Source organism: Pristiophorus japonicus, chromosome 32 (genome assembly GCF_044704955.1).
Source record: "Pristiophorus japonicus isolate sPriJap1 chromosome 32, sPriJap1.hap1, whole genome shotgun sequence".
NCBI classification, from domain to species: Eukaryota; Metazoa; Chordata; class Chondrichthyes; family Pristiophoridae; genus Pristiophorus; species Pristiophorus japonicus.
In genome coordinates, this window is record NC_092008.1 from 922137 (window position 1) to 950108 (window position 27972).

Below are 27972 nucleotides of genomic sequence, written 5' to 3' on the forward strand. Positions count from 1 at the left end.
GGTCGCCTTGGTGATTGAGGCCTAGCCGTTTGCGAGAGAGGATTAAAGCCTCGGGCTCTGGTGCTGCTGCCTGGAACCCCCTCCCTTGGCTTTTCAGATAGTTCCCCCCCCACCCCATCTCCCCCTCCCCCACTCTCTCTCTCTCACAGGTTGACATCTTATTTCTTGCAGTTTGAGGATGTCAAACATAATGGCCTTGTTTTTATTTTTTTTTTGATTCATTGTCAATGTTTAAAGGGTGAGGGAGGATTTATTTCTTTTAAAATTTAAAATATATATAAATGTTCCTCTTTTTTTTTTGCTGGTGGGGTCATTTTAGAAACATTTATTTTTTTAAACTGGGAAGTCCGAGGCGGAGAAAAATGTGCATCCAGATGTCCTCCTGTTCCTTTTTAGAGGGGCTGAATGGCCGCCTGTTCATTTTAGAGGGGCTGAATGGCCGCCTATCCTTTTTAGAGGGGCTGAATGGCCTCTGATCCTTTTTAGAGGGGCTGAATGGCCTCCTGTTCATTTTAGAGGGGCTGAATGGCCGCCTGTTCATTTTAGAGGGGCTGAATGGCCTCCTGTTCATTTTAGAGGGGCTGAATGGCCTCCTATCCTTTTTAGAGGGGCTGAATGGCCTCTGATCCTTTTTAGAGGGGCTGAATGGCCTCCTGTTCATTTTAGAGGGGCTGAATGGCCGCCTGTTCATTTTAGAGGGGCTGAATGGCCTCCTGTTCATTTTAGAGGGGCTGAATGGCCTGTTCATTTCAGAGTGACTGAACGGCCTGTTCCTTTTTAGAGCGGCTGAATAGCCGCCTGTACCTTTTTAGAGGGGCTGAATGGCCTCCTGTTCCTTTTTAGAGGACTGAATAGCCGCCTGTACCTTTTTAGAGGGGCTGAATGGCCGCCTGTTCATTTTTAGAGGGGTTGAATAGGCCTGTTCCTTTTTAGAGGGGCTGAATGGCCTTTGATCCTTGTTAGAGGGGCTGAATGGCCGCCTGTTCATTTTTAGAGGGGCTGAACGGCCTCCTGTGCCTTTTTAGAGGGGCTGACTGGCTATCTTTAAGAAATTTGCGGCGGCTTAAGTTGGCTCGGGAACGGGCGAACGTTCGCGACGCCCCGCGCGCGCCCTCCCTTGGCGCTTTTTTTTTTAAAACGCCCTCCTCGACCTGACCTCTGACCCCTCCCCCCGCCCCCCCCCCGCCCACACTTTTGATCTGCTTCTCTTTCGCCCACAGGTTGCGTGAGACGCTTGGAGTTTGTCTTTCCCGGAGACGGCTGCGGACACCTCCTCCGTTGGGTGCGCGATGCCGCTGGACGTGAAGTGGCCATTCCCTGGCCGGCAGCGGCTGAGCTGGACAGTCAGCAGCGCCCTGGTGACGGGAATGGTGGGAATTTACAGTCGTTTCTGGACCAGTGAGTGCCTCGCAGAAAAGTTGTGCGTTGACGAGAGAACATAAGTAACAGGAGCAGGAGTAGGGGCTGGAGTATAAAAGCAGGGAAGTCCTGCTCCAGTTATACAGGGTATTGGTGAGGCCACACCTGGAGTACTGCGTGCAGTTCTGGTCTCCGTATTTAAGGAGGGATATACTTGCATTGGAGGCAGTTCAGAGAAGGTTCACTCGGTTGATTCCAGAGATGAGGGGGTTGCCTTATGAGGAAAGGTTGAGGAGGTTGGGCCTCTACTCATTGGAGTTTAGAAGAATGAGAGGCGATCTTATCGAAACGTATCAGATTCTGAGGGGGGCTCGACAAGGTGGATGCAGAGAGGATGTTCCCACTGATGGGGGAGACTAGAACTAGGGGGCATGGTCTTAGAATAAGGGGCCGCCCATTTAAAACTGAGATGAGGAGGAATTTCTTCTCTCAGAGGGTTGTAAATCTGTGGAATTCGCTGCCTCAGAGAGCTGTGGAAGCCGGGACATTGAATATATTTAAGACAGAGATAGACAGTTTCTTAAATGATAAGGGGATAAGGGGGCGGGCAGGGAAGCGGAGTTGAGTCCATGATCGGATCAGCCATGGTCGTATTAAATGGCGGAGCAGGCTCGAGGGGCCGAATGGCCGACTCTTGCTCCTATTTCTTATGTTCTTATGCTCTATACGGCCTCTCGAGCCTGCTCCGCCATTTAATACGACCATGGCTGATCCGATCATGGACTCAGCTCCACTTCCCTGCCCGCCCCCTTATCGGTTAAGAAACTGTCTATCTCTGTCTTAAATGTATTCAACGTCCCGGCCTCCACAGCTCTCTGAGGCAGCGAATTCCACAGATTTACAACCCTCTGAGAGAAGAAATTCCTCCTCATCTCAGTTTTAAATGGGCGGCCCCTTATTCTAAGACCATGCCCCCTAGTTCTAGTCTCCCCCATCAGTGGAAACATCCTCTCTGCATCCACCTTGTCGAGCCCCCTCATAATCTGATACGTTTCGATAAGATCACCTCTCATTCTTCTAAACTCCAATGATTAGAGGCCCAACCTGCTCTACCTTTCCTCATAAGTCAACCCCCTCATCCCCGGTGTCAACCGAGTGAACCTTCTCTGAACTGCCTCCAAAGCAAGTATATCCCTCCTTAAATACGGAGACCAGAACTGCACGCAGTACTCCAGGTGTGGCCTCACCAATACCCTGTATAACTGGAGCAAGACTTCCCTGCTTTTATACTCCATCCCCCTTTGCGATAAAGGCCAAGATTCCATTGGCCCTTCCTGATCACTTGCTGTACCTGCATACTAACCTTTTGTGTTTCATGCACAAGTAACCCCCAGATCCCGCTGTACTGCGGCACTTTGTGGTGATTTGCTGCGGTACTGGAGATGGTGCGGAGAATATTGACCAGCACGATGCCAGTAATGCGAGGGTTATACCTATTGGGGAAAGGATGGGCGGGCCGGGTCACTTTCCCCTTGGAAAAGAGGAGGACACACAAAATCTTCAAAGGGATTATAGACAGGCTAAGTGAGTGGGGCAAACATTTGGCAGATGGAGTATAATGTGGGAAAATGTGAGGTTATCCACTTTGGCAGAAAAAATAGAAAAGCAAATTACAATTTAAATGGAGAAAGATTGCAAAGTGCCGCAGTACAGCGGGACCTGGGGGTTACTTGTGCATGAAACACAAAAGGATAGTATGCAGGTACAGCAAGTGATCAGGAAGGCCAATGGTCTCTTGGTCTTTATTGCAAAGGGGATGGAGTATAAAAGCAGGGAAGTCTTGCTCCAGTTATACAGGGTAGCGGGATCGTTGCCCGCATTCTCCACTCTGCTTGTTTCTATAAAGGAGTTAGATGAAGTCCTTACTACTAGGGGAATCAAGGGGTATGGTGAGAAAGCAGGAATGGGGTACTGAAGTTGCATGTTCAGCCATGAACTCATTGAATGGCGGTGCAGGCTAGAAGGGCCGAATGGCCTACTCCTGCATCTATTTTCTATGTTTCTATGGTGAGGCCACACCTGGAGTACTGCGTGCAGTTCTGGTCTCCATATTTACGAAAGGATATACTTGCTTTGGAGGCAGTTCAGAAAAGGTTCACTCGGTCGATTCCGGGGATGAGGGGGTTGACTTATGAGGAAAGGTTGAGCAGGTTGGGCCTGTACCCATTGGAGTTTAGAAGAATGAGAGGTGATCTTATCGAGACGTATCAGATTCTGAGGGGGGCTGGACAGGGTGGATGCAGAGAGGATGTTTCCCCCTCGTGGGGGAATCTAGAACTAGGGGGCACATAGTCTCAGAATAAGGGGGCCGCCCATTTAGGACGGAGATGAGGAGGAATTTCTTCCGGTGAATCTGTGGAATTCTCTGCCCCAGAGAGCTGTGGGGCGCTGGGTCACTGAATATATTTAAGGCGGAGATAGACAGATTTTTGAGCGATAAGGGAGTGAAGGGGCGGGCGGGGAAGTGGAGCTGAGCCCAAGATCAGATCAGCTGCGATCTTATTAAATGGCGGAGCGGGCTCGAGGGGCCGAATGGCCGACTCCTGCTCCTGTTTCTGATGTTCTTAATGATGAAAGGTTTTGATGGAGTGGATACAGAGAGAGTGTTTCCACTTGTGGGGAAGAGCATAACTCGAGGCCATCAATATAAGATCATCACCCAGAAACCCAATGGGGAATTCAGGAGAAACCTGTTTACCCAGAGAGCGGTGAGAATGTGGAACTCGCTGCCACAGGGAGGGGTCGAGGCCAATAGTATCGATGCATTTAAGGGGAGGCTAGACCAGCGTATGGGGGAGAAGGGAATAGAGGGTTACGCCGATAGATTTCGATGGGGAAAGACGGGAGGAGGCTCGAGTGGAGCATAAACGCCGGCATGGACTGGTCGGGTTGAAGGACCGATGTAATGATCATGTTGGACCTCGCTGCTAGAGGGACATTAGAGATAGAGGAAGGAGGGAGGGTGGGGTGTGGGAGGAAGATAGGACAAATGGAATCCAAGCAGAGACATGAGGTGGCAGGGAGAGAGAAGCTGAGAAAGACGGGTTGGAGAGAGAGAGAGAGACACACACACTATGAGTGAGAAGTTTAAGTGGCAACTGTCGGAGGGGCGGTACTGAGGGAGTGCCGCACTGTCGGTGGGGCAGTACTGAGGGAGCACCGCACTGTCGGAGGGGCAGTACTGAGGGAGCACCGCACTGTCGGAGGGGCGGTACTGAGGGAGTGCCGCACTGTCGGAGGGGCAGTACTGAGGGAGCGCCGCGCTGTCGGAGGGGCAGTACTGAGGGAGTGCCGCACTGTCGGAGGGGCAGTACTGAGGGAGTGCCGCACTGTCGGAGGGGCAGTACTGAGGGAGCGCCGCGCTGTCGGAGGGGTGGATTGAGGTAGCCCCGCACTGTCGGAGGGGCAGTACTGAGGGAGCGCCGCACTGTCGGAGGGGCGGTACTGAGGGAGCGCCGCACTGTCGGAGGGGCGGTACTGAGGGAGTCCCGCACTGTCGGAGGGGCAGTACTGAGGGAGTGCCGCACTGTCGGAGGGGCAGTACTAAGGGAGCCCTGCACTGTCGGAGGGGCTGTACTGAGGGAGCCCCGCACTGTCGGAGGGGCGGTATTTTGGATGAGACGTTAAACCGAGGCCCCGTCTGCCCTCTCGGGTGGATGTAAAAGATCCCGGGGCCACTATTGGAAGAAGAGCAGGGGGAGTTCTCCCCGGTGTCCTGGGGCCAATATTTATCCCTCGACCAACATCACTAAAACAGACGATCCGGGTCATTATCACATCGCTGTGTGTGGGAGCTTGCTGTGCGCAGGTTGGCGTTTCCCACAATACAGCAGTGAGCGCACTGCTCTGAAAACAAAAATGCTTCATTGGCTGTGAGGCGCGTCATAACATCCTGAGATGGCGGGAGGCCTTGTGCAGGGTGGGAGTTCTTACGTTGTGGGCTGTCCTTGCCTTGCAGAGCACATGAACCGGCTGATGGTGCACAACAAGGAGGTGCTGTACGAGCTGATCGAGCAGCGGCCACGGGGGAAACCACTCATCACCGTGGCCAACCACCAGTCCTGCATGGATGACCCGCACGTGTGGGGTGAGTCCCCGGGGTGGGAAGCCCCCCCCAACCTTCGGTGCCCGGCCATCGTCGCCTGCGTGAGGAAGCGAGAGGGAGGCGCGCGGGAATCCTCTTCCCGGGGGGCGGGGGGGGGGGGGGGGGCGGAGGGAGGGGGAGCGAGCGTGATGGCAAGCCACCAACCCGCGCGCCCCCGTCACCCTGCTGGTCGCCAGGCAACGGGTCCAGCCGCCAAGATGTCTGTCGGACGGTTTTTGAGTCACGGCTCGGTGCGAGACTGCCCCCAGTACCGAGGAAGCCCCGCACTGTCGGAGGGGCAGTACTGAGGGAGCCCCGCACTGTCGGAGGGGCGGTACTGAGGGAGCGCCGCACTGTCGGAGGGGCAGTACTGAGGGAGCCCCGCACTGTCGGAGGGGCAGTACTGAGGGAGCGCCGCACTGTCGGAGGGGCGGTACTGAGGGAGTGCCGCACTGTCGGAGGGGCAGTACTGAGGGAGCGCCGCACTGTCGGAGGGGCAGTACTGAGGGAGTGCCGCACTGTCGGAGGGGCAGTACTGAGGGAGGGCCGCACTGTCGGAGGGGCGGTACTGAGGGAGCACCGCACTGTCGGAGGGGCGGTACTGAGGGAGCCCCGCACTGTCGGAGGGGCGGTACTGAGGGAGCCCCGCACTGTCGGAGGGGCGGTACTGAGGGAGCACCGCACTGTCGGAGGGGCAGTACTGAGGGAGCGCCACACTGTCGGAGGGGCAGTACTGAGGGAGCGCCGCACTGTCGGAGGGGCAGTACTGAGGGAGCGCCACACTGTCGGAGGGGCAGTACTGAGGGAGCGCCGCACTGTCGGAGGGGCAGTACTGAGGGAGCACCGCACTGTCGGAGGGGCAGTACTGAGGGAGCGCCACACTGTCGGAGGGGCAGTACTGAGGGAGCGCCGCACTGTCGGAGGGGCAGTACTGAGGGAGCCCCGCACTGTCGGAGGGGCAGTACTGAGGGAGCGCCGCACTGTCGGAGGGGCGGTACTGAGGGAGCCCCGCACTGTCGGAGGGGCGGTACTGAGGGAGCACCGCACTGTCGGAGGGGCAGTACTGAGGGAGCGCCACACTGTCGGAGGGGCAGTACTGAGGGAGTGCCGCACTGTCGGAGGGGCAGTACTGAGGGAGCGCCGCACTGTCGGAGGGGCAGTACTGAGGGAGCGCCACACTGTCGGAGGGCCGGTACTGAAGGAGTGTCGGAGGGGCGGTACCGAGGGAACGCCACACTGTCGGAGGGGCGGTACCGAGGGACCGTCGCACTGTCGGAGGGGCAGTACTGAGGGAGCGCCGCACTGTTGGAGGGGCGGTACTGAGGGAGCCCCGCACTGTCGGAGGGGCGGTACTGAGGGAGCCCCGCACTGTCGGAGGGGCGGTACTGAGGGAGCCCCGCACTGTCGGAGGGGCAGTACTGAGGGAGTGCCGTACTGCGCTGTCGGAGGGGCGGTACTGAGGGAGCGCCACACTGTCGGAGGGGCAGTACTGAGGGAGTGCCGTACTGCGCTGTCGGAGGGGCGGTACTGAGGGAGCGCCGCACTGTTGGAGGGGCGGTACTGAGGGAGCCCCGCACTGTCGGAGGGGCGGTACTGAGGGAGCACCGCACTGTCGGAGGGGCAGTACTGAGGGAGTCCCGCACTGTCGGAGGGGCAGTACTGAGGGAGCCCCGCACTGTCGGAGGGGCAGTATTGAGGGAGCGCCGCACTGTCGGAGGGGCGGTACTGAGGGAGCGCCGCACTGTCGGAGGGGCTGTATTTCGGGATGAGACATTAAACCGAGGCCCCGTCTGCCCTCTCGGGTGGATGTAAAAGATCCCGGGGCCACTATTGGAAGAAGAGCAGGGGGAGTTCTCCCCGGTGTCCTGGGGCCAATATTTATCCCTCGACCAACATCACTAAAACAGACGATCCGGGTCATTATCACATCGCTGTGTGTGGGAGCTTGCTGTGCGCAAATTGGCGTTTCCCACATTACAACAGTGAGCGCACTCCGATAGTACGCCATTGGCTCTGAGGCGCTTTGGGATGTCCTGAGATGGTGAAAGGCACTATATAAATGCGGGTCTTTCTTGCATTCTATCAACAGATTGCCCTTGTCCTTAAAAAAACTGCTGAATGTTTCTATTTTTCTTCAGGCATCCTCGAGTTCAAACACTTGAGGAGGATCAGGGATATGCGATGGTGAGCGTTCGGGATGTCGATCATCTCACTTCTCAGTATTTATCATCAAACACTCCCAGGGCAGGTACAGGGGGTTAGATACAGAATAAAGCTCCCTCTACACTGTCCCATCAAACACTCCCAGGGCAGGTACAGCACGGGGTTAGATACAGAGTAAAGCTCCCTCTACACTGTCCCATCAAACACTCCCAGGGCAGGTACAGCACGGGGTTAGATACAGAGTAAAGCTCCCTCTACACTGTCCCATCAAACACTCCCAGGGCAGGTACAGCACGGGGTTAGATACAGAGTAAAGCTCCCTCTACACTGTCCCATCAAACACTCCCAGGGCAGGTACAGCACGGGGTTAGATACAGAGTAAAGCTCCCTCTACACTGTCCCATCAAACACTCCCAGGGCAGGTACAGCACGGGGTTAGATACAGAGTAAAGCTCCCTCTACACTGTCCCATCAAACACTCCCAGGGCAGGTACAGCACGGGGTTAGATACAGAGTAAAGCTCCCTCTACACTGTTCCATCAAACACTCCCAGGGCAGGGATAGCACGGGGTTCGATACAGTGTAAAGCTGCCTCTACACTGTCCCATCAAACACTCCCAGGGCAGGTACAGCACGGGGTTCGATACAGAGTAAAGCTCCCTCTACACTGTCCCATCAAACACTCCCAGGGCAGGTACAGCACGGGGTTAGATACAGAGTAAAGCTCCCTCTACACTGTCCCATCAAACACTCCCAGGGCAGGTACAGGGGGTTAGATACAGAGTAAAGCTCCCTCTACACTGTCCCATCAAACACTCCCAGGGCAGGTACAGGGGGTTCGATACAGAGTAAAGCTCCCTCTCTGCTTCACCCCAAGAAGAACACCCCCTAGTTCATGAGCAGAGCCAAACTTTATCCATTTCCAGATGTCCCCAGGGGCGGGCGGGTTTCACATTGACACTGTCCTCGAGATGTGGCTCCGAGCAATTGCCCTCTGACTGACCACGGGACGAGGGCACTGCGGAAGTTCGTGCCGACATTAAGGAGGCGCGCAAGGGTCGGCTGAGCCCTGACGGATCAGCAGAACGACGCGTTGTGCGTGACCTGTTGTAACGGGTCCTGTAATTGGTGTGGATGTGGCCCGTCATCCTGGAGCAATGCCACGGGAGGTCGATTTAATTCTCGCTCTTTTCCTCATTGCAGGATTCCCGCGGCCGCCGATATTTGTTTCACTAAAGAATTGCATTCCAGGTTCTTTAGTTTGGGGAGGTGCGTGCCAGTGTGCCGTGGTAAGTAACCGGGCGATCAGCATATGGCAGAGGCAGTAACGTCAGTCAGGATCAGCCACAGACGACTAAAAAAAATATTCAAGACCGAGAAGATCTTTTGCGAGAGTAAACTAGCAAGAAATATAAAAACAGACAGTTAAAGCTTCTACAGCGGGACCTGGGGGTTACTTGTACATGGAACACAAAAGGATAGTACGCAGGTACAGCAAGTGATCAGGAAGGCCAATGGTATCTTGGCCTTTATTGCAAAGGGGATGGAGTATAAAAGCAGGGAAGTCTTGCTCCAGTTATACAGGGTATTGGTGAGGCCACACCTGGAGTACTGCGTGCAGTTCTGGTTTCCGTATTTAAGGAGGGATATACTTGCTTTGGAGGCAGTTCAGAGGAGGTTCACTCGGTTGATTCCGGGGATGAGGGGGTTGCCTTATGAGGAAAGGTTGAGGAGGTTGGGCCTCTACTCATTGGAATTCAGAAGAATGAGAGGTGATCTTATCGAAAGGTATAAGATTATGAGGGGGCTCGACAAGGTGGATGCAGAGAGGATGTTTCCACTGATGGGGGAGACTAGAACTAGGGGGCATGGTCTTAGAATAAGGGGCCGCCCATTTAAAACTGAGATGAGGAGGAATTTCTTCTCTCAGAGGGTTGTAAATCTGTGGAATTCGCTGCCTCAGAGAGCTGTGGAAGCCGGGACATTGAATATATTTAAGACAGTGATAGACAGTTTCTTAACCGATAAGGGGGCGGGCAGGGAAGTGGAGCTGAGTCCATGATCGGATCAGCCACGGTCGTATTAAATGGCGGAGCAGGCTCGAGGGGCCGAATGGCCGACTCCTGCTCCTATTTCTCATGTTCTTGTATGTTAAAGTAAATGTTGGTCCCTTAGCGGATGAGACTGGGGAATTAATAACGGGGAACAGGGAAATGGCAGAGACATTGAACAAATATTTTGAATCGGTCTTCACGGTAGAAGACACTAAAAAGCATCCTAATAATTGATAATCAAGAGGCAGTTCAGAGAAGGTTCACTCGGTTGATTCCGGGGATGAGGGGGTTGCCTTATGAGGAAAGGTTGAGCAGGTTGGGCCCTGTACCCATTGGAGTTTAGAAGAATGAGAGGTGATCTTATTGAAACGTATCAGATTCTGAGGGGGGCTGGACAGGGTGGATGCAGAGAGGATGTTTCCCCCTCGTGGGGGAATCTAGAACTAGGGGGCACATAGTCTCAGAATAAGGGGTCGCCCATTGAGGACGGAGATGAGGAGAAACTTCTTCTGGTGAATCTGTGGAATTCTCTGCCCCAGAGAGCTGTGGGGGCTGGGTCATTGAATATATATAAGGTGGAGAGGGACAGATTTTTGAGCGATAAGGGAGTGAAGGGGCGGGCGGGGAAGTGGAGCTGAGCCCAAGATCAGATCAGCCGCGATCTTATTGAATGGCGGAGCGGGCTCGAGGGGCCGAATGGCCGACTCCTGCTCCTTTTTCTGATGTTCTTATTATACAGTCAGTAACACAGGGCACTGGGGGAGAGGGGTTACTGAGTGATAGTGTGAGGGAGCTGGATTAACATCAGTACAGATACAGTCAGTAACACAGGGTGCTGGGGGAGAGGGGTCACTGAGTGACAGTGTGAGGGAGCTGGATTAACATCAGTACAGATACAGTCAGTAACACAGGGCACTGGGGGAGAGGGGTTACTGAGTGATAGTGTGAGGGAGCTGGATTAACATCAGTACAGATACAGTCAGTAACACAGGGTGCTGGGGGAGAGGGGTCACTGAGTGACAGTGTGAGGGAGCTGGATTAACATCAGTACAGATACAGTCAGTAACACAGAGTGCTGGGGGAGAGGGGTTACTGAGTGACAGTGTGAGGGAGCTGGATTAACATCAGTACAGATACAGTCAGTAACACAGGGTGCTGGGGGAGAGGGGTTACTGAGTGACACTGTGAGGGAGCTGGATTAACATCAGTGCAGATACAGTCAGTGACACAGGGCGCTGGGGGAGAGGGGTTACTGAGTGACATTGTGAGGGAGCTGGATTAACATCAGTACAGATACAGTCAGTAACACAGGGTGCTGGGGGAGAGGGGTTACTGAGTGACAGTGTGAGGGAGCTGGATTAACATCAGTATAATACAGTCAGTAACACAGGGCGCTGGGGGAGAGGGTTACTGAGTGACAGTGTGAGGGAGCTGGATTAACATCAGTACAGATACAGTCAGTAACACAGGGTGCTGGGGGAGAGGGGTGACTGAGTGACAGTGTGAGGGAGCTGGATTAACATCAGTACAGATACAGTCAGAGACACAGGGTGCTGGGGGAGAGGGGTTACTGAGTGACAGTGTGAGAGAGCTGGATTAACATCAGTACAGATACAGTCAGTAACACAGGGCGCTGGGGGAGAGGGGTTACTGAGTGACAGTGTGAGGGAGCTGGATTAACATCAGTACAGATACAGTCAGTAACACAGGGTGCTGGGGGAGAGGGGTTACTGAGTGACAGTGTGAGGGAGCTGGATTAACATCAGTACAGATACAGTCAGTAACACAGGGCGCTGGGGGAGAGGGGTTACTGAGTGACAGTGTGAGGGAGCTGGATTAACATCAGTACAGATACAGTCAGTAACACGGTGCTGGGGGAGAGGGGTTACTGAGTGACAGTGTGAGGGAGCTGGATTAACATCTGTACAGATACAGTCAGTAACACAGGGTGCTGGGGGAGAGGGGTTACTGAGTGACAGTGTGAGGGAGCTGGATTAACATCAGTACAATACAGTCAGTAACACAGGGTGCTGGGGGAGAGGGGTTACTGAGTGACACTGTGAGGGAGCTGGATTAACATCAGTGCAGATACAGTCAGTGACACAGGGCGCTGGGGGAGAGGGGTTACTGAGTGACAGTGTGAGGGAGCTGGATTAACATCAGTACAGATACAGTCAGTGACACAGGGTGCTGGGGGAGAGGGGTTACTGAGTGACAGTGTGAGAGAGCTGGATTAACATCAGTACAGATACAGTCAGTAACACAGGGTGCTGGGGGAGAGGGGTTACTGAGTGACAGTGTGAGGGAGCTGGATTAACATCTGTACAGATACAGTCAGTAACACAGGGTGCTGGGGGAGAGGGGTTACTGAGTGACAGTGTGAGGGAGCTGGATTAACATCAGTACAGATACAGTCAGTAACACAGGGTGCTGGGGGAGAGGGGTTACTGAGTGACACTGTGAGGGAGCTGGATTAACATCAGTGCAGATACAGTCAGTGACACAGGGCGCTGGGGGAGAGGGGTTACTGAGTGACAGTGTGAGGGAGCTGGATTAACATCAATACAGATACAGTCAGTAACACAGGGTGCTGGGGGAGAGGGGTTACTGAGTGACAGTGTGAGGGAGTTGGATTCACATCAGTATAATACAGTCAGTAACACAGGGCGCTGGGGGAGAGGGTTACTGAGTGACAGTGTGAGGGAGCTGGATTAACATCAGTACAGATACAGTCAGTAACACAGGGTGCTGGGGGAGAGGGGTTACTGAGTGATAGTGTGAGGGAGCTGGATTAACATCAGTACAGATACAGTCAGTAACACAGGGTGCTGGGGGAGAGGGGTTACTGAGTGATAGTGTGAGGGAGCTGGATTAACATCAGTACAGATACAGTCAGTGACACAGGGTGCTGGGGGAGAGGGGTTACTGAGTGACAGTGTGAGGGAGCTGGATTAACATCAGTACAGATACAGTCAGTAACACAGGGTGCTGGGGGAGAGGGGTTACTGAGTGACAGTGTGAGGGAGCTGGATTAACATCAGTACAGATACAGTCAGTGACACAGGGTGCTGGGGAGAGGGGTTACTGAGTGACAGTGTGAGAGAACTGGATTAACATCAGTACAGATACAGTCAGTAACACAGGGCGCTGGGGGAGAGGGGTTACTGAGTGACAGTGTGAGGGAGCTGGATTAACATCAGTACAGATACAGTCAGTAACACAGGGTGCTGGGGGAGAGGGGTTACTGAGTGACAGTGTGAGGGAGCTGGATTAACATCAGTACAGATACAGTCAGTAACACAGGGTGCTGGGGGAGAGGGGTTACTGAGTGACAGTGTGAGGGAGCTGGATTAACATCAGTATAATACAGTCAGTAACACAGGGCGCTGGGGGAGAGGGTTACTGAGTGACAGTGTGAGGGAGCTGGATTAACATCAGTACAGATACAGTCAGTAACACAGGGTGCTGGGGGAGAGGGGTTACTGAGTGACAGTGTGAGAGAGCTGGATTAACATCAGTACAGATACAGTCAGTGACACAGGGTGCTGGGGGAGAGGGGTTACTGAGTGACAGTGTGAGGGAGCTGGATTAACATCAGTACAGATACAGTCAGTAACACAGGGTGCTGGGGGAGAGGGGTTACTGAGTGACAGTGTGAGGGAGCTGGATTAACATCAGTACAGATACAGTCAGTGACGCAGGGTGCTGGGGAGAGGGGTTACTGAGTGACAGTGTGAGAGAGCTGGATTAACATCAGTACAGATACAGTCAGTAACACAGGGCGCTGGGGGAGAGGGGTTACTGAGTGACAGTGTGAGGGAGCTGGATTAACATCAGTACAGATACAGTCAGTAACACAGGGTGCTGGGGGAGAGGGGTTACTGAGTGACAGTGTGAGGGAGCTGGATTCACATCAGTATAATACAGTCAGTAACACAGGGCGCTGGGGTAGAGGGTTACTGAGTGACAGTGTGAGGGAGCTGGATTAACATCAGTACAGATACAGTCAGTAACACAGGGTGCTGGGGGAGAGGGGTTACTGAGTGACAGTGTGAGGGAGCTGGTTTAACATCAGTACAGATACAGTCAGTGACACAGGGCGCTGGGGGAGAGGGGTTACTGAGTGACAGTGTGAGAGAGCTGGATTAACATCAGTACAGATACAGTCAGTGACACAGGGCGCTGGGGGAGAGGGGTTACTGAGTGATAGTGTGAGGGAGCTGGATTAACATCAGTACAGATACAGTCAGTGACACAGGGTGCTGGGGGAGAGGGGTTACTGAGTGACAGTGTGAGGGAGCTGGATTAACATCAGTACAGATACAGTCAGTGACACAGGGTGCTGGGGGAGAGGGGTTACTGAGTGACAGTGTGAGGGAGCTGGATTAACATCAGTACAGATACAGTCAGTAACACAGGGCGCTGGGGGAGAGGGGTTACTGAGTGATAGTGTGAGGGAGCTGGATTAACATCAGTACAGATACAGTCAGTGACACAGGGTGCTGGGGGAGAGGGGTTACTGAGTGACAGTGTGAGGGAGCTGGATTAACATCAGTACAGATACAGTCAGTGACACAGGGTGCTGGGGGAGAGGGGTTACTGAGTGACAGTGTGAGGGAGCTGGATTAACATCAGTACAGATACAGTCAGTAACACAGGGTGCTGGGGGAGAGGGGTTACTGAGTGACAGTGTGAGGGAGCTGGATTAACATCAGTACAGATACAGTCAGTGACACAGGGTGCTGGGGGAGAGGGGTTACTGAGTGACAGTGTGAGAGAGCTGGATTAACATCAGTACAGATACAGTCAGTGACACAGGGCGCTGGGGGAGAGGGGTTACTGAGTGATAGTGTGAGGGAGCTGGATTAACATCAGTACAGATACAGTCAGTGACACAGGGTGCTGGGGGAGAGGGGTTACTGAGTGACAGTGTGAGGGAGCTGGATTAACATCAGTACAGATACAGTCAGTAACACAGGGTGCTGGGGGAGAGGGGTTACTGAGTGACAGTGTGAGGGAGCTGGATTAACATCAGTACAGATACAGTCAGTGACACAGGGTGCTGGGGGAGAGGGGTTACTGAGTGACAGTGTGAGGGAGCTGGATTAACATCAGTACAGATACAGTCAGTGACACAGGGCGCTGGGGGAGAGGGGTTACTGAGTGATAGTGTGAGGGAGCTGGATTAACATCAGTACAGATACAGTCAGTAACACAGGGTGCTGGGGGAGAGGGATTACTGAGTGACAGTGTGAGGGAGCTGGATTAACATCAGTACAGATACAGTCAGTAACACAGGGCGCTGGGGGAGAGGGGTTACTGAGTGACAGTGTGAGGGAGCTGGATTAATATCAGTACAGATACAGTCAGTAACACAGGGTGCTGGGGGAGAGGGGTTACTGAGTGACAGTGTGAGGGAGCTGGATTAACATCAGTACAGATACAGTCAGTAACACAGGGTGCTGGGGGAGAGGGGTTACTGAGTGACAGTGTGAGGGAGCTGGATTAACATCAGTATAATACAGTCAGTAACACAGGGCGCTGGGGGAGAGGGTTACTGAGTGACAGTGTGAGGGAGCTGGATTAACATCAGTACAGATACAGTCAGTAACACAGGGCGCTGGGGGAGAGGGGTTACTGAGTGACAGTGTGAGGGAGCTGGATTAACATCAGTACAGATACAGTCAGTAACACAGGGTGCTGGGGGAGAGGGGTTACTGAGTGACAGTGTGAGGGAGCTGGATTAACATCAGTACAGATACAGTCAGTGACACAGGGTGCTGGGGGAGAGGGGTTACTGAGTGACAGTGTGAGAGAGCTGGATTAACATCAGTACAGATACAGTCAGTGACACAGGGCGCTGGGGGAGAGGGGTTACTGAGTGATAGTGTGAGGGAGCTGGATTAACATCAGTACAGATACAGTCAGTGACACAGGGTGCTGGGGGAGAGGGGTTACTGAGTGACAGTGTGAGGGAGCTGGATTAACATCAGTACAGATACAGTCAGTAACACAGGGTGCTGGGGGAGAGGGGTTACTGAGTGACAGTGTGAGGGAGCTGGATTAATATCAGTACAGATACAGTCAGTAACACAGGGTGCTGGGGGAGAGGGGTTACTGAGTGACAGTGTGAGGGAGCTGGATTAACATCAGTACAGATACAGTCAGTAACACAGGGTGCTGATTAATCGTGTTCACACACTCCTCCCTGCTAACCCTCCTTCCTCCGGCCTAGGTGAAGGGGTGTACCAGAAAGGGATGGACTTTCTCCTGGAAAAGCTCAATCACGGAGACTGGGTCCACATCTTCCCGGAAGGTATGGTGACGATCCGGAGTCAGAACCTGGCTGAGGGTTGGTAGAGATTCTGGTTCTGCAGCTCGCGGCTCAGTTAATGCACAGGGCTTGAGGGAGGACTGAGAGGCTTTATGCGCTCGGAATTCCTGCCCGCTAAGTCTTGCAAAGTAGTGGCAGGCGCTACTGGTTCTCTCGTGCCGGGAAATTCAGCTTTAGCGCTCCGAGAGCAGAGTGGAGCGGAGCATGAAATCAACGTTAACCACCTCTCTGGTAGCTCAGTTGGTGGAACATAAGAATTAGGAGCAGGAGTCGGCCATTCGGCCCCTCGAGCCCGCTCTCCCATTCAGTAAAATCACGGCTGATCTTCGACCTCAACTCCACTTTCCCGCCCGATCCCTCTTCGCTATATATCGACTGGCACTCTTGCAGCACTCTGGCCTCATGTCAGACGGTTGCAGGTTCAAGTCCCACTCCAAAGACTTGGGCACGTAAATCTAGGCTGACACTCCCAGTGCAGTGTTGAGGGAGCGCGGCACTGTCGGAGGGGCGGTACTGAGGGAGCGCCGCACTGCGCTGTCGGAGGGGCGGTACTGAGGGAGCACCGCACTGCGCTGTCGGAGGGGCGGTACTGAGGGAGGGGCAGTACTGAGGGAGCGCCGCACTGTCGGAGGGGCGGTACTGAGGGAGCACCGCACTGTCGGAGGGGCGGTACTGAGGGAGCGCCGCACTGTCGGAGGGGCAGTACTGAGGGAGCCCCGCACTGTCGGAGGGGCGGTACTGAGGGAGGCTGGTCATTAAATATATTTAAGGTGGAGATAGACGGGGTGTGAATGTTCGGTGCAGAAGGGTTGTTCCAGTGCATCTGGTCTTTTTGAGTAATGTTCTTTCTGTCTTTCAGGCAAGGTGAATATGACGGAGGAGTTTATGAGGCTGAAATGGGGTGAGCGTTCTCTCCCTCTCTTCGAATCTTCAAGCTGCCTGTGTACAGTGGCACAGGAGGAGGTCGTTCATCCCCTCGAGTCTGTTACATTAGGGACAGGAGGAGGCCGTTCAGCCCCTCGAGTCTGTTACATTAGGAACAGGAGGAGGCCGTTCAGCCCCTCGAGTCTGTTACATTAGGGACAGGAGGAGGCCGTTCAGCCCCTCGAGCCTGTTACATTAGGGACAGGAGGAGGCCGTTCAGCCCCTCGAGTCTGTTACATTAGGGACAGGAGGAGGCCGTTCAGCCCCTCGAGTCTGTTACATTAGGGACAGGAGGAGGCCGTTCAGCCCCTCGAGTCTGTTACATTAGGGACAGGAGGAGGCCGTTCAGCCCCTCGAGCCTGTTACATTAGGAACAGGAGGAGGCCGTTCAGCCCCTCGAGCCTGTTACATTAGGGACAGGAGGAGGCCGTTCAGCCCCTCGAGTCTGTTACATTAGGGACAGGAGGAGGCCGTTCAGCCCCTCGAGCCTGTTACATTAGGGACAGGAGGAGGTCATTCAGCCCCTCAAGCCTGTTACATTAGGGACAGGAGGAGGCCGTTCAGCCCCTCGAGCCTGTTACATTAGGCACAGGAGGAGGTCGTTCATCCCCTCGAGTCTGTTACATTAGGGACAGGAGGAGGCCGTTCAGCCCCTCGAGTCTGTTACATTAGGAACAGGAGGAGGCCGTTCAGCCCCTCGAGCCTGTTACATTAGGAACAGGAGGAGGCCGTTCAGCCCCTCGAGCCTGTTACATTAGGGACAGGAGGAGGCCGTTCAGCCCCTCGAGCCTGTTACATGTGCCGTCGATGAGACCAGCGCTAGGTCCTTGGCTGAAGACAGTGACACAGGTCTATCTTGTTTTTTCCGTAGGTATCGGGAGGCTGATCTCCGAATGTCCCCTGAATCCGATAATTCTCCCACTCTGGCACGTGGGTAAGTCTGGTCCGGGAGGGCGTGTCGGTGGCCCGTGGGGTCGTAGGAGGGTTTCAAATATCCATTTTCTTCCCTCACACACTTCCAGACGTGTTTGACAAGGGGAAAACATAAGAAATAGGAGCAGGAGTCGGCCATTCGGCCCCTCGAGCCCGCTCCGCCATTCAATACGATCGCGGCTGATCCGATCTTGGGCTCAGCTCCACTTCCCCGCCCGGCCCTTCACTCCCTTATCGCTCAAAAATCTGTCTATCTCCACCTTAAATATATTCAGTGACCCAGCCCCCCACAGCTCTCTGGGGCAGAGAATTCCACAGATTCACCAGAAGAAATTCCTCCTCATCTCCATCCTAAATGGGCGACCCCTTATTCTGAGACTATGTGCCCCCTAGTTCTAGATTCCCCCCCACGAGGGGGAAACATCCTCTCTGCATCCACCCTGTCCAGCCCCCTCAGAATCTGATACGTTTCGATAAGATCGCCTGTCAGGGATGGGAGGAGAGGGGAACAGGGTCTTTCTGGGACCTCACCCAAGCAGGGCCACTCGTGACGGATGAGGATAGACCCCGAATGTCAGCAAGGTGTCGATGTCTCGCGTGTACACACACGCTTGGGCACAGGCTGACATACTCATGAACACACACACACACACACCACACACACGTGTGCGCGCACACTTACTCCTGCACGCGCACACGCTCATGAATACACACTCGTGTACTCGATCTCACACACAGACACACACTGGACTCACGCTCTCCCCCGGGGGGCAGTACTGAGGGAGCGCCGCACTGTCGGAGGGGCGGTACTGAGGGAGTGCCGCACTGTCGGAGGGGCAGTACTGAGGGAGTGCCGCACTGTCGGAGGGGCGGTACTGAGGGAGCTCCGCACTGTCAGAGGGGCAGTACTGAGGGAGTGCCGCACTGTCGGAGGGGCAGTACTGAGGGAGCGCCGCACTGTCGGAGGGGCAGTACTGAGGGAGCGCCGCACTGTCGGAGGGGCGGTACTGAGGGAGCCCCGCACTGTCGGAGGGGCGGTAATGAGGGAGCACCGCGCTGTCGGAGGGGCGGTAATGAGGGAGCCCCGCACTGTCGGAGGGGCAGTACTGAGGGAGTGCCGCACTGTCGGAGGGGCGGTACTGAGGGAGCCCCGCACTGTCGGAGGGGCGGTACTGAGCGAGCCCCGCACTGTCGGAGGGGCGGTACTGAGGGAGCCCCGCACTGTCGGAGGGGCGGTACTGAGCGAGCCCCGCACTGTCGGAGGGGCGATACTGAGGGAGCGCCGCACTGTCGGAGGGGCGGTAATGAGCGAGCGCCGCACTGTCGGAGGGGCAGTACTGAGGGAGTGCCGCGCTGTCGGAGGGGCGGTAATGAGCGAGCGCCGCACTGTCGGAGGGGCGGTACTGAGGGAGTGCCGCACTGTCGGAGGGGCGGTACTGCGATTTATGCCTAACCTCCTATCTCTTCTCTTGTCTTCCCTCAGGTCTGAGTGATGTCCTCCCCAACAAGCCTCCGTACTACCCGCGCCTCGGGAAGGTGAGCCACTCCCTCTCCTTCCGCTCCGTCTCCGCGCAAGTCGCCTGCTCCCCGTCTCTGGGATTCGAGGTCCGCCATGTGGTTCTCTGACCCCTGCCCCTCCTGCCCCGGTTCCTACGGATTCTCCGTGGTGTGTGGGACAGGCCAGCAGCTTCTGCAGCGTGTTGGACCTGCTCGGGGTGAGGAGTGCGCGGATACTGATCTCTCGCTCTCGCTCTCGCCCTCGCCCATTCTCCTGCCCACACTCACGGGCTGATTCTCACTCACACACACACACTCTCAATCTCACATAATCGCACTCACTCTCGCACGCTCACTGTCCCATAATCACACTCGCTCTATTGCACACTCGGACACACACGCTTGCAAACACAAATGCTCTTGCACATACACTCCTGCATACTCAGACACACACTCTCACACACTCTCTCGCACTCTCACACACTCTCTCGCACTCTCACACACTCTCTCGCACTCTCGCACTCTCGCACTCTCTCTCGCACTCTTACACACTCTCTCGCACTCTCACGCACTCTCACGCACTCTCGTACTCTCACACTCTCACACACTCTCTCGCACTCTCGCACTCTCTCTCGCACTCTTACACACTCTCTCGCACTCTCTCGTACTCTCTCGCACTCTCTCGTACTCTCACGCACTCTCTCGCACTCTCTCGCACTCTCTCACACTCGCTCACACTCGCTCACACTCACACACTCGCTCACACACTCGCTCACACACTCACACTCACACTCGCACACATACTCACACTCACACTCACACTCACACACACACACAGTTACGCTCACACTCATTCCCGCTCCCACGCCCACTCCCACTCACACGCACTCCCACTCACACACACGCGCACACTCGCTCTCTCGCGCTCGTGCTCTCTCACACACACACCCTACTGCGAGTGTCCCACCTCCCAACTCCCCAAAACCTCTCCTGCGTCTGCAAGACACAAGTCAGGAGTGTGATGGAACGCTCTACCCAGCACTGCTGCTCTGTGGGGGCGGGGGGTCTGGTGTTAATGTGGACTGGTGTGGCGGGGGCGGGGGGAAGGGGTGTTTCCCCAGAGAGGACCCCCCCCACCTCACTGCAGCAAAGGCCCGAGGTCTGAACCCGTTTCTCTCTCTCTCCCCCCAGAGGATCACGGTCTACGTGGGGAAGCCCTTTACCCTCGAGCAACTGGTGTCCGACCTGAAGTCCGAGAACCGATCACCGGTAAGGTCCCGCGGGAACTGGCGGACCGTGGGGGAGGGGGCGGGCGTGGGGGGGTTAGTGTGGCAAACCGTGACCCCCGCCCCGGGCTTTAATACACGGGACCCCCGCCTCCCCACACACCCGCTCCGCCCAAGGTGCGGAGTCCCGCTGGGTACGGGATTCAACTCTCTGCCTCCTGCTTCAGGCCGGGAACCCCACCTCCCCTCCCCCACCACTCCCCCTCCCTCCCCAACTCCCCCTCCCTCCCCCATCCCCCTCCCTCCCCCAACTCCCCCTCCCTCCCCCAACACCCCCTCCCTCCCCCAACTCCCTCCCCACCTCCCTCATCCCAACTCCCCCTCCGTACCCCAACTCCCCCTCCACCCCCACCCTCCCTCCCCCAACTCCCCCTCCCTCCCCACACCCCCTCCCCACCCCTCCCCCACTCCCCACACCCCCACACCACCCCCAACTCCCCTCTGTACCCCACCCCTCCCCCAACTCCCCCTCCCTCCCCCAACTCCCCCTCCCCCACTCCCCCACACCCCCCAACTCTCCCTCCGTACCCCACCTCCCCTCCCCCAACTCCCCTCCGTCCCCCACCTCCTCCCCACCTCCCCTCCCCACCACTCCCCCTCCCGTCCCCCAACTCCCCCTCCCTCCCCCACCTCCCCTCCCCCACTCCCCCACCCCCCAACTCCCCCTCCCTCCCCCAATCCCCCCCCTCCCCCCCACATCCCCTCCCCCAACTCCCCCTCCCTCCCCCAACTCCCCCTCCCTCCCCCACATCCCCTCCCCCAACTCCCCCTCCCTCCCCCAACTCCCCCTCCCTCCCCCAACTCCCCCTCCCTCCCCCACCTCCCCTCCCCCAACTCCCCCACTCCCCACACCCCCCAACTCCCCCTCCCTCCCCCAACTCCCCCTCCCTCCCCCAACTCCCCCACCTCCCCTCCCCCAACTCCCCCACTCCCCACACCCCCCAACTCCCCCTCCCTCCCCCAACTCCCCCTCCCTCCCCCACCTCCCCTCCCCCAACTCCCCCTCCCTCCCTCCCTCCCCCCTCCTCCCAACCCCCCACTCCCCTCCCCCCCAACTCCCCCTCCCCCCCCAACTCCCTCCCCCTCCCTCCCCCAACTCCCCCTCCCTCCCCCAACTCCCCCTCCCTCCCCCACCTCCCCTCCCCCAACTCCCCCTCCCTCCCCCAACTCCCCCTCCCTCCCTCCCCCAACTCCCCCTCCCTCCCTCCCCCAACTCCCCCTCCCTCCCCCAACACCCCCTCCCTCTCCCACCTCCCCTCCCCCAACTCCCCCTCCTCTCCACATCCCCCTCCCCACCCCTCCCCACTCCCCACACCCCCCCATACCCCCCAACTCCCCCTCCGTTCCCACCTCCCTCCCCAACTTCCCCTCCCTCCCCACACCCCCCTCCCCACCCCTCCCCCACTCCCCACATCCCCCACCCCTCCCCCACCTCCCCCAACTACCCCTCCGTCTCCCATCTTGCGCTCTCACCTCCCTCTCCCTCCCTCACCTCCCTCCCCCTCCACTACCTCCACTCCCTCCCCCACCTCCACTCCCTCTCGCTTCCCCTCGCCTCTCCTCCCTCCCCCACCCTCCTCCTCCCTCCCCCACGTCCCCTCTCCCTCCCCCTCTGACTCCCTCTCTCCGACACCCTCTCCCTCCCTTTATTCCATCTCCCCCCCCGGTCAATCACTCTGTTTCCTCCCTCCCCTTCCGCTCCCTTCCCCCTCTCCTCCTCATTTCCCCTCACTCCTACCCCCTCCCGTTCATGGGTGATGTCAGGAAGCACTTCTTCACACAAAGGGCAGTGGGAATCTGGAACTCTCTCCCCCAAAACGCTGTCTAGGCCGGGGGTCAATTGGAAAGTCTAATGCTGAGATCGAGATGTTTTTGTTGGGGAAGGGTATTAAGGGTTTGGGAACCAAGATGGGTAGATGGAGTTAAGATACAGATCAGCCGCGATCTCTGTAAAGTCCTGTCCCCTCAGTACAGACTCACACGAGGCATGTCGTGAAGTCAAGGTCACTCTGGACCTGCACCTTTATTTCACAGCTCTGGAATGCTGCACTTGCCTGAGACCTGTCCTTATATACCTGTCTCTTGCAAGTGCAGCCCTGGTGGTAAGGTATGCTGGTGGTTACAGGTCATATCTTATTACAGTCAAGTATAGCATGTTAGGATACAGTTATATATAATAATGTAGGATACATGACATCACCCTCCCCCAAGGTCTTATTGTCTTTATAGGTTCAGTCTCTCAGGTGGTCTACGCTCTCGCGTGGAGCGTCTGAGTTGTGGTTCAGTTGTTTGCCTTGGTGTCTGTTTTTCTTTGGGTGTAGTTGCTGGTATCTCGCCTGGGCTGTCTGTTTCGATTGGTGTGATTGTTGTTGACTCGCCTGGGCTGTCTGTTGGGATTGCCCTTTCCTCAGGTTGTTCCCTCTGTCTGTCCACCAGGTGTGGTGCGAGTTCCACATTGTAGTCTGCCTCTGGTTCCGCAGTGTTGTTGGTAAATCCGCTTTTGACTTGGTCTACATGCCTCCGGCAGGTTTTGCCATTGTCCATTTGTACTACCAGTAGCCTGTTTCCTTCCTTGCCCGTTACTGTCCCTGCAAGCCATTTGGGACCCCTGCCATAGTTTAGTACAAACACTTTGTCCCCTATCTCATTCCATCTCCCCCTGGAATTTCTGTCATGGTACTCGGTCAGCTTACGGCGCTTTGCCTCAACGATTTCGTGCATGTCTGGGAGGATTAATGAGAGCCTTGTTTTTAAAGTCCTTTTCATCAACAGTTGCGCGGGGGGGATCCCAGTCAGTGAGTGCGGACGAGATCTGTATGCCAGCAGCAGTCGCGACAGGCGACCCTGCAGCGTGGGACCTTGGATTTTAAGCATGCCTTGTTTAATGATTTGCACTGCTCTCTCCGCCTGGCTGTTGGAGGCCGGCTTGAACGGTGCCGTCTTGACGTGATTTATGCCGTGGTCAATTATAAAGTCTTGGAATTCTGCGCTGGTGAAGCACGGACCATTGTCACTGACCAATATGTCAGGGATAATGTGCGTTGCAAACATGGTTGCGAGGCTCTCCACAGTGGTGGAGGTTGTGCTCGAGTTTAAAATGGTGCATTCGATCCACTTTGAAAATGCATCTACAACTACGAGGAACATTTTGCCCATGAATGGGCCCACATAGTCTACGTGCACCCGCGACCACGGTTTGGTAGGCCAGGGCCTTGGGCTCAGTGGAGCCTCCCTGGGGGCATTGTTGAGTTGGGCACAAATGGTGCACCTTCGGACGCAGAGCTCCAGGTCCGCATCAATACCAGGCCACCAGACGTGGGATCTGGCTATGGCCTTCATGAGAACGATCCCTGGGTGCTCGCGGTGGAGCTCCCGGACAAATGCCTCTCTGCCTCGCAGAGGCATGACTACTCGGCTGCCCCACATCAGGCAGTCTGCTTGTAGTGATAGCTCATGCATGCGCCTGTGAAAGGGCTTTAATTCCTCGGGGCAGGCATCGCGAGCCTCTGCCCAGACACCGGTTAGGACACATCTTTTTACTAAGGATAACATGGGGTCGCTGGCCGTCCAGGCTCTGATTTAGCGAGCCGTCATGGGCGAACCTGTGGACTCAAAGGCATTGATTGCCATGACTATCTCACAGTCCTGTTCGTCAGACCCTTCCGTGGTCGCTAGGGGTAGCCTGCTGAGCGCGTCAGCACAGTTGTCTGTGCCTGGTCTGTGCCTTATGGTATAGTCGTAGGACTCCAGCATGAGTGCCCACCGTTGAATTCGCGCCGAGGCGTTGGCGTTTATTGCCTTGCTCTCGGATAGGAGGGACGTGAGGGGCTTGTGGTCGGTTTCTAACGCGAACTTGGCCCCGAAAAGGTATTGGTGCATCTTTTTGACACCATACACGCACGCGAGCGCCTCCTTCTCTACCATTCCGTACCCGCACTCCGCCCGCGAAAGTGACCTGGAGGCATAAGCTATGGGTTGTAATTTGCCCGCACTATTGACATGTTGCAAAACGCACCCGACCCCATACGCTGACGCATCGCATGTGGGAACTAGCTTTTTACCTGGATCAAAGAAAGTCAAAACACTGTTGGAACACAGAAGGTTGCGTGCCTTATTGAAGGCGCGTTCCTGGGCATCCCCCCAAAACCAATCGCACCCCTTCCTGAGTAGCACGTGGAGAGGCTCCAGCAGCGTGCCCAAGTTCTGCATAAAGTTCCCAAAGTAATTGAGTAGCCCGAGAAAGGCGCGCAGTTCCGAGACATTCCGGGGCCTGGGTGCCAGGCGAATTGCTTCTGTTTTGGACTCTGTTGGGCGGATTCCATCAGCGGCAATCCTTCTGCCCAAAAATTCAAGCTCGGGTGCGAGAAACAGGCACTTGGATTTCTTGGCTCGTAGGCCTACCCGATCCAACCGCTTTAGTACTTCCTCCAAATTACGGAGATGGGAGTCGGTGTCCCTGCCCGTGATAAGTATGTCGTCTTGAAATACAACCGTCCCCGGGATGGATTTGAGCAGACTCTCCATGTTGCGCTGGAATATGGCAGCTGCCGACCTGATGCCGAATGGGCATCGATTGTACATGAAAAGGCCTCGATGTGTGTTGATGGTGATGAGTAGCTTGGATTCCTCGGTCAATTCTTGCGTCATATACGCAGATGTGAGGTCTAATTTTGAGAAAAGTTGACCTCCAGCCAATGTGGCAAATAAGTCCTCCGCTCTGGGCAGCGGGTACTGGTCCTGTAGGGAGACTCTGTTTATGGTAGATTTGTAGTCCCCACAGATCTGTACAGATCCATCAGGCTTCATGACTGGGACGATGGGACTTGCCCAGTCGCTAAATTCCACAGGTGATATAATGCCTTCCCGCAGAAGCCTGTCTAGTTCGTGTTCAATCTTTTCCCTCATCACATAGGGTACAGCTCTGGCCATGTGATGGACCGGTCTAGCATCCTGTGTGATGTAGATTTTGACTTTGGCCCCTTTGAAAGTGCCCACACCTGGCTGAAAGAGATGTTCAAATCGCTTTATAACTGTTGAGCAGGAGGTCCATTCCTCTAATGACATGGCATGGACATCATCCCATTTCCAGTTTAGTTTTGCCAGCCAGCTTCTCCCCAGCAGGGCTGGGGGGTCTCCGGGGACAATCCACAGGGGAAGTCAGTTCAATGTCCCTTTGTGTGTGACAGAGAGCATGGCGCTGCCGAGGACTGGTACGATTTCTTTGGTATAGGTCCTTAGTTTGGTGTCAACCCTTGTGAGTTTTGGTCTGTCTCTTTTATGCGGCCACAGTTGTTCAAATTGTTGAGCGCCCATGAGAGATTGACTCGCTCCCGTATCCAGCTCCATGTTGACAGATATCCCGTTGAGTAGGACCCTCATCATTATAGGAGGCGTCCTGTTGTAGGAGCAGCGGCCATTGATCGTGTTGACCCGCTGTCCATCGGTGTCCCGGGTACTGTCCCCACCATCTTCTGGTCCGCTTTCCGACCCATCCGATTCGTATATCAGCCGAGCTGCCGTTTTTTTGCACATGCGGGCCAAATGCCCTGTATATTCACAATTTTTGCAAACAGCCTGCTGAAATCGACATCTCCTTGACCAGTGCCCACCCCCACACCTCCAGCACAGAACCTGTTCCATTGTTTAAAGTGTTCCCAAAGAATGAGCTGCGTCTGGCTGATCTCTCTTGAGCTTCTCTCAGTTTGTAGTTGATTGCTCGCATTGTGGGTTGATGAGGTGTGAGCGGCCGTTCCTGTGGCCCTTGATGGCTTCTGCCTGCTGTCGAGAGCCTGTTCTCCCGGTTTTGTCTGTGTGTGGGGGTAGCAGTTTGTTTAATGCTGTGAACTTCTTGTTCCGATATTTCGTTAGTTGTCGTACCTGCATTGTAAATCAACCTCGCTTCTTCTTCCTCTACCAAGAATGTCTGTGCAACCAGTGCTGCTGCCTCTAAGGTCTGGTTCTTGGTCTCTATGAGCTTTCGGAATAGGCCTGCGTGGCCTATTTCTTCAATGAAAAAGTCTCTCAGCATTTCTCTCCTCAGTTCATCGGAGAACTCATATAAACTAGCCAACCTCCGAAGTTCCGCCACGAAGTCGGGTATGCTCTGGCCCACACAGCGTCTGTAGTTGTAGAACCTGTGTCTGGCCATGTGTAGGCTGCTCGCTGGCTTCAGGTGGTCTCTTACCAGTGTGCTCAATTCTTCAAACGACTTGCTTGCTGGTTTCTCGGGTGCCAACAGATCCTTCATTAAGGCGTATGTTTTCGAGCCATAGCTGGTCAAGAGATGGGCTCTTCTCTTGTCTGCCTTATCGTCGCCTAACCAGTCTTTGGTTACAAAGCTTTGCTGGAGCCTTTCTATAAAGTCCTCCCAATTGTCTCCCGCATTGTACTTTTCATCTGATCCGTTGTTCGCCATTCTGTGGATTCTGTAATCCCGTAACTCGTCGCCACTGTAAAGTCCTGTCCCCTCAGTACAGACTCACACGAGGCATGTAGTGAAGGTCACTCTGGACCTGCACCTTTATTTCACAGCTCTGGAATGCTGCACTTGCCTGAGACCTGTCCTTGTATACCTGTCTCTTGCAAGTGCACCCCTGGTGGTAAGGTATGCTGGTGGTTACAGGTCATATCTTATTACAGTCATGTATAGCATGTTAGGATACAGTTGTATATAATAATGTAAGATACATGACAATCTCATTGAATAGCAGAACAGGCTCGAGGAGCTGAACAGCCTCCTCCTCCTGTCCCTAATGTAACAGGCTCGAGGGGCTGATCGGCCTCCTCCTGTCCCTAATGTAACAGGCTCGAGGAGCTGAATGGCCTCCTCCTGTTCCTAATGTAACAGGCTCGAGGGGCTGAACGGCCTCCTCCTGTCCCTAATGTAACAGGCTCGAGGGGCTGAACGGCCTCCTCCTGTTCCTAATGTAACAGGCTCGAGGGGCTGAACGGCCTCCTCCTGTCCCTAATGTAACAGGCTCGAGGGGCTGAACGGACTCCTCCTGTCCCTAATGTAACAGGCTCGAGGGGCTGAACGGCCTCCCCCTGTTCCTAATGTAACAGGCTCGAGGGGCTGAACGGCCTCCTCCTGTCCCTAATGTAACAGGCTCGAGCGATCGTCTCACACCCCTCTCTTTCCCCTGCCCTCCAGGTGGAGATGCGGAAGGCGGTCACGGATTTCATCCAGAACGAGCTGTGGCTGCTGAAGGCCCGGGCGGAGGCGGCCCACCAGCGATACCACCAGGCCCGTCACCCGGGGAAACCGTAGGGTCTCGGCCG

General features: G+C 55.4%; 1 protein-coding gene across 1 annotated transcript; it reads left to right on the plus strand.

Annotated features, from left to right (window-relative positions):
* On the plus strand, nucleotides 1-27961 carry tafazzin (tafazzin, phospholipid-lysophospholipid transacylase). Its single transcript, XM_070869193.1, has 11 exons — nucleotides 1-238; nucleotides 1221-1398; nucleotides 5378-5506; nucleotides 7642-7687; nucleotides 8870-8955; nucleotides 15956-16036; nucleotides 16914-16955; nucleotides 17850-17912; nucleotides 19395-19447; nucleotides 20600-20677; nucleotides 27845-27961. The coding sequence occupies exons 2-11, from the start codon at nucleotides 1290-1292 to the stop codon at nucleotides 27959-27961; spliced, it is 804 nt and encodes a 267-aa protein (XP_070725294.1). The 5' UTR covers nucleotides 1-238; nucleotides 1221-1289.
* The last annotated feature ends 11 nt before the right edge of the window (nucleotides 27962-27972 follow it).

Bases quoted from the DNA above. Each gene is read 5' to 3' on its own strand.
- tafazzin (XM_070869193.1), top strand. From the start codon at position 1,290: ATGCCGCTGGACGTGAAGTGGCCATTCCCTGGCCGGCAGCGGCTGAGC. The intron at 1,399-5,377 runs GTGAGTGCCTCG...CTTGCCTTGCAG, and splicing joins TTACAGTCGTTTCTGGACCA to AGCACATGAACCGGCTGATG. The intron at 20,678-27,844 runs GTAAGGTCCCGC...CCTGCCCTCCAG, and splicing joins AGTCCGAGAACCGATCACCG to GTGGAGATGCGGAAGGCGGT.